The sequence below is a fragment of the Octodon degus genome, unplaced genomic scaffold (genome assembly GCF_000260255.1).
Source record: "Octodon degus isolate 3935 unplaced genomic scaffold, OctDeg1.0 scaffold00032, whole genome shotgun sequence".
Classification (NCBI taxonomy): Eukaryota; Metazoa; Chordata; class Mammalia; order Rodentia; family Octodontidae; genus Octodon; species Octodon degus.
The window spans coordinates 1,074,428-1,080,427 of NW_004524608.1; the positions used below are offsets into that span (position 1 = coordinate 1,074,428).

The window sequence follows — 6,000 nt, forward strand, 5'->3', positions numbered from 1 at the left end:
CCCTAAAGGCTTCTCTGCAAAAGTGAGGCAGGACCCTAGATAGGGCTGACCTAGGCTGGTCATCTTGGCAAAAGAGGAGCCAGGTCACCAGCTCCACCTCCCTGCCAATGAGGCAGGGTAGGGCTGGGGTGGACCTGCCCGTAGGCAGACTGCTCCAGGAGGAAGACATTGTCAGATGCAGTGGGAGTTCCTATAAGGAGACACCTAGGTGGCAGGAGGAGTGTGTACTAGAGCTGAAGGACTCAGAGGAAGATAGTTCAAGAACAAGGTGTTGGGCAGGGAGACAGCTCAGAGGCATAAGCACCTGTCTGGCAAACACAAGGTGTTTTAGACACTACCTGCCAAGCCCTTGCTTGTTCCTGTTCCCCTGGCATCCAGTGCAGCTGGGGCATGTGGCAAGGTCTGCCCACCCTCAGTTCTCTGGCCAACCCCTAGCCAGGCCCTTCCCTGCCCCTCTTCTGACTACTGCTATCTCCTGCAGCACCAAGCAGATGCTGGCTGACCTCATACAGTTCCACCCTGGGGACTCCCTGGAGGAGATCCTGTCCCTCTCAGCTCCCAGAGAGCAGGTAAGGGGCTGGCCAGCCCACAGCTCTGTGTCATCATCCCTGCGCTGCTGATTCCTTCACAGTCTGCCCAGCAGACCTGAAATGAGAGCTATGGGGGCCACACCGCTGCCCTCACCCAACAGCCTCAGTGTACCCAGACTGCAGTGCTAGGAGCCCACCTCCCTCCTAAAGTGACAGCCAAGGCACCTGGGGGAGTGGAGGCCACCTTTTGCTTCAGAAAAAGGGGAGACCTGCTTGGAGCCTAGAGGTAAGAGGCAGGAGGTGGATGAGGAACTGGGGGCCTCCTGGAGACAAGGTGGAGATGGCCAGCAGAGACAGGCAGGTCCTGAAACCCGGGACAGAAAGGAAGTGCCACGCACACCCTGGAGCCACAACACAGAGCTCCAGTGTTGGGAAGTCATGGCCTGCATCTACGAGGTCCTGTGGCTTCTGCTTGGGTCTCCTTTGCTTCCCACTGCCATCTGTGATATCACACTTTGATGAGCTGCCAGCCACACTCTTCCCTGCCACCATCCTGCAGAATCTAGGCTCTGAGGACACTTTCCCAGTAACCCCCAGCAAAGCACACAGCTGCCCCTTCTCCAGTTTGGGGACATGGAGGTAGGGTCCAGTGGGGCCCCCTCCAGCATCTCTGTCCCCCAGGAAGCAGCCCACAAGCGACTGATGTGGCAGCGACAAGCCTGTGAGGCTCAGACCCCAGAGCCACTGCGACGACACCGCTCGCTGACTGCTCACTCCTTCCTGCCACTGGCAGAGAAACAGCGGCGTGTCCTGCGGAACCTGCGCCAGCTGGAGAGCCTGGGCTTGGTCAGTGCCAGCAATGGCTACCAGGCACTAGTGGACGAGCTGGCCAAGGTACCAGCGTGGGTCCTGTGTGCCTGCTGCATGCGTGTATGGGGCCTGTGTGCACACCTGGGGGTCCATTCTGTTGGCATAGTAAGGGCAGGCCTCTCCCTAGTGTATGAGTCCCAGCCAGAGGAAGGCTGAGGCTGCTCTTGGAAGGAAAGTGCCTAGAATTAGCCACAGACAGAGATTCTTACAACTTTTATTGAAAAAGTAATTTAGAAAGCACTTTTGTAAAGAGAGCCCTGAAGATTTGCCTCATGAGTCTGCTGTGACAGCCTTGAGATGCCACCCTCCCAGAGGAAGCCTGCCTCTTCCTGTGTTCCCAAACATCCTCACAGTGGCTGGCCCGAGGCTCTCTGGCCAGGAAGGACCACCTGACACCCCCTTCCACCTCCAACCTCCAGGACATCCGCAATCAGCGTAGGCACCGGCAGCGGCGGAAGGCAGAGCTGGTAAAGCTGCAGGCCACTTTCCAGGGCCTGAACGCTAAGACGACCTTCTATGAGGAACAGGGCGACTACTACAGCCAGTACATCCGGGCCTGCTTGGACCACCTGGCCCCCAGCTCTAAGTATGTTACCAGCACGCCAACATAGCATGATCCCCACCCCAGTCCCCCGCCAACTCTGTGAGGCTCACTGCCAAAGTCTGGGGCTCAAGTACAGATCCCTTCCCTGTCCTCCTCCGGTGAGAAACTCCCTTGGGGCCTGGCTTCCTTCCTGTCAGCCACGAAGAACAAGTGTCTTTGGTGGTACAGAGCTTGAGTGTGAATTCTCTGGGGCTTCTTTTAATCAGGAGTTCTGGAAAGGGGAAGAAGCAGCCATCCCTTCATTACACTGCTGCCCAGCTCCTGGAGAAGGGTGTCTTGCTGGAAATTGAAGATCTCCCCACTTCTCAGTATGTAGAGGGAACAACTCGGATGGAGCTTGAGTTTCCGGGGAGAAGGAAAGGACAGCAGAAATGGTCTAGCACAGTTCTAGAAAGCTGGAAAAGCTTCCAGGAGTTGAATAGAGCCATTGTACTGAGTGAGATGGTGTGGACCTATAATCCTAGCACTGAAGGAGGCTGAAGCAGGAGAGTCACAAGTCTTATCTGGGCAACTTATGGAGACCCTACCTCAAAATAAAAAGGGGTGGGGCTGGGTGTAGCTCAAAGGTAGCTTGCCTCTGGGTTTGATCCCCATTACAGAGAGGAGAGATGGAGAAATTGGGAGAGGACAGAACACTAGGAGCTGGGCTTCTGGGAAGGACAGGGCAGGGAAGCCTGGCTCTGGAAGACACCGCTGCCCAGGATGAGGAGTAGCAAGAGTAGGGCTGTGGCCCTGGGAAGAGGTGATAGACCCCTGTGCTGAATCCTGTTCCTGACAGCTTCAGAAATGTCATCTTTGACATCACCCCCGGAGATGAGGCAGGAAAGTTTGAAGTAAATGCCAAATTCCTGGGCGTGGACATGGAGCGATTTCAGCTTCACTATCAGGTGAGGGGACACCGTGAGTCCTGGAGCCCTGCTGGGCCAGGCCTCACCTAGAGTGTCCAGCGTGGCTTTCCTGGCATATGTGGGTATCCCCCAGGCAGCCCTGATGGCCTGATCAGTTCACACCAGGGGACAGCACAGCTGGCTGGTGTGAGCACAGGATTAATATCCAAAGCACTGTCCCAGTCAGGGGCTCTCCCTCTTACCTCACTTAATCCCCCAAGCTCGGAAACATCATCCTGTGTTACAGGCTCTGAGGCAAAAGGTTAAGCAGCCAGCCTAAGTCAGAGCAGTGTTCAGGGAAGCAATGATTTTTTTTTTCTTTCTTTTTTTTTTTTTTTTGGAAGCTGTGATTTTTAAGTCCAAATCATTCTGCTCTGCTGTTTTGCCTTTTTTTTTTTTTTTCTGGAACTGGGGATTGAACTCAGACCCTTGCGCTTGCCAGACAAGTACTTATTCTACTGAGCCATCTTCCTGGCCCCTGTTTTGCCTTTTGAGTGAAAAACTGATTTCAAGCCTGGCTCTGAGTAAGTTTTCATTTGGCCAAATCGCCATCTGCTTTCTCAGTCTTGTTTTCCTCATAGGTGAAGAGGGTTTTCAGGGTCACAGCCCCAAGGACTGGGCAGGCTCCACGATGCTCGGGAGTTGCAGGCCAGCTGGGCCCCAGCCAGAATCTTTCAGCCCCTCCTGTCCCTTCCCTCCAGGACCTCCTGCAGCTCCAGTACGAGGGTGTCGCCGTCATGAAGCTCTTCAACAAGGCCAAAGTCAATGTCAACCTCCTCATTTTCCTCCTCAACAAGAAGTTCTTGCGGAAGTGACAGGCAGCGGCTGCCAGCCAAGGCCCCAAATCCTCACTCATGCTCTGCTTTAACACCAGCTCCTGACTCCGTTTCCCTGCAGACACTGGAGCTCAGCACATGCCAGGCTCACAAATTCTCGCCTCTCCCGAGCTGGGAGGGGTTGCCTGTCTGGGCACAGGATGTCCGGCTGCTCCTGGAGTGGGCCTAGCCCTAGGTCCAACTGTGGTTTTTCTACACCACACAAGCGCTAAGTCTCCCAACCAGTGCAGTGTAACTTGGATCTGCCCTTTGCTGGGGAAAGCTGCTGGTTCGTGTTTGGGACTGCCCTCCTGTGGTCACCCCAGTAGGACCAGCACTGCCCCAGTGCCTGGTTCCCTTTGATCCTTCTCCTCTATGGACTCCCAGAGCTGGCACCAGGCTCTCTGCCCCAGCTCCCCTTCATCACAGTGGGTGTCTGGGCCCTGCCAAAACCCCCCACATGTCAAGAGTGCAGAGCTTATTGATGTCCACATGGCAGTGGTTCTGTTGTCTTTCTGTGAAGCTCAAGTCATTCCCTTTTTTATGGCATGTTTTATTTGTGGGCAACTAGAATATTTATTCTGTCTCACCCCTGTGCTCCACATCATTGTACAGCCTTAATCATGGTGTTTATGTTTTCATCTTTTCAGCCCAAAGAAAGTTCTTGTTTCCCTTTTTCAAACTAGTAGCCATGCCTGTCTTCCCTACCTTGTATTAAAGTCACCTTACCTGTAATCCTAGCTCCTCAGGAGGCTGAGGCAGGAGGATCACAAGTTCTAGAGCAGCCTGGGCAACTTATTGAGAGCTTGTGTCAGAACTTTTAGAAAGGAAAAAAAAAATTAGAAAGGGTTTGTAAGGTAGCTCAGTGGTAGAATTCATGGCCAGCATGTGTGAGGCACTGGGTTCCATTTCCAACACCAAAAAATAATAAAGGATGAAGTTCCTTAGGTGAAGGCAGTAGAGTTTCCATTGTGTGTAAGAGCTCTTTATCTCAGCTTCCTACAGGGCAGAGAGCAGTCTCCCCATTCTGTCACTGACAGGAACTTTGGGCCTCAGAGCTGCTCTCCCAGCAGTCACTTAGATCTGTCCTGCCTTGGCCGCCTGTTTCTGTCCACCCCATATCTTCCAACTTCCTATTCCTGTTGCCCTCTGATCTCATCTTAATAAAAGTAGATGTTGCACCCACATCTATTGAACGCCCTTATTTTACTTCCCATAGTGCAGGCTTCAAGTTCTGCAAAGCTTCCCTGGAGAAGTGGGGACCCTTCCTACAGCCCTTTGGAAGCTGGGGACAGGCCCCCTCTCTGCCTGTAGCAGCTAGGAAAAGCTTAACTAGGTGGGACATTTGCTCCTCTTTTCCCTCTTGGGGGAAGAAGAGGGAGGAATGCTTGAGTTTCAGTTCTGTTTTTATCAGCCACTCTGAAGACCAAGGCAGAACAGGGTAATCAGACCTGTGCTCCACCCACTGGCACAGGGTCCCTGAGTCAGGTGACAGCACAAAGATGCCTGAGCTGAGGCTCCTTAGGAACTGTGGGCTCAGTGCTCTGAGCACTAGGCCCTCTCCTGGGAGGAAGCCCCTCCCTCACCCTCTCAGGGAGCAGAGGGCCATGGGGAGGAGACGTGTGACAGACACCTGCCTTGACATCTGAACTCCCAAGCAGCCGGATTGGGCCCCACCGTGCTCCTGGCACAGCCTACTCCCTCCACTCTGCTCCCTCTGTCACTCAGGATCTGTCTTGCTGTCACATTCAATCTCAGTCACAGCTTCCCCCCCTTCACATGTCACAGCCGACTTCAAGTGCTGCCTTGCTCTGGGTGACAGTGACACATACCAGTGGGTCCTGGTTTCTACATGTGCTCAGTCATTAAAAATCTCACACCCACCAAGCAGTTCCAACACTGATGCTTCCCACAATCGCATGCACTCAGCCACACGTCCACACACACAAGTGTCACAAAAGTTACTGTTACCGGGCCGTCACAGGCTGGGATACTTGAGCATTTCATGCTTGCAGTAAAGATAAGTGGCCACCATCTTTGTTTAGAGGCTTGGATAAATGTCTGTGCTTAGCTGGTAAGGGGCAGAATAGGGCTTTAAATTCAGGCCCATACTAGGAGGCTATGGTAGGAGGCTTCTACTCTGAACAATGCCAAGATCTGACTTCAGAAAACATTTTTTTTTTGGAGGGGGGTTGTTTGTGTTTTAAGATAGATAGCCTTACCATGTGCAAGGTTGGCCTTGAACTCATTTATGTAGCCCAAGATGACCTCAAATTTCAGGTGATCCTCCTGCC

The 6,000-nt window shown here is 53.3% G+C and overlaps 1 protein-coding gene across 1 annotated transcript in view; it reads left to right on the forward strand.

Annotated features, from left to right (window-relative positions):
- Iqgap3 (IQ motif containing GTPase activating protein 3) overlaps positions 1 to 4,505 on the forward strand; it is a 38,481-nt gene extending 33,976 nt beyond the window's left edge. Inside the window, exons 33-38 of the mRNA XM_023713840.1 lie at positions 482 to 569; positions 1,212 to 1,424; positions 1,820 to 1,986; positions 2,211 to 2,312; positions 2,783 to 2,891; positions 3,593 to 4,505. Coding sequence (XP_023569608.1) covers positions 482 to 569; positions 1,212 to 1,424; positions 1,820 to 1,986; positions 2,211 to 2,312; positions 2,783 to 2,891; positions 3,593 to 3,706 — 793 coding nt within the window. The 3' untranslated portion in view covers positions 3,707 to 4,505. The remainder of the gene's footprint in view (positions 1 to 481; positions 570 to 1,211; positions 1,425 to 1,819; positions 1,987 to 2,210; positions 2,313 to 2,782; positions 2,892 to 3,592) is intronic.
- Positions 4,506 to 6,000: the final 1,495 nt, after the last annotated feature.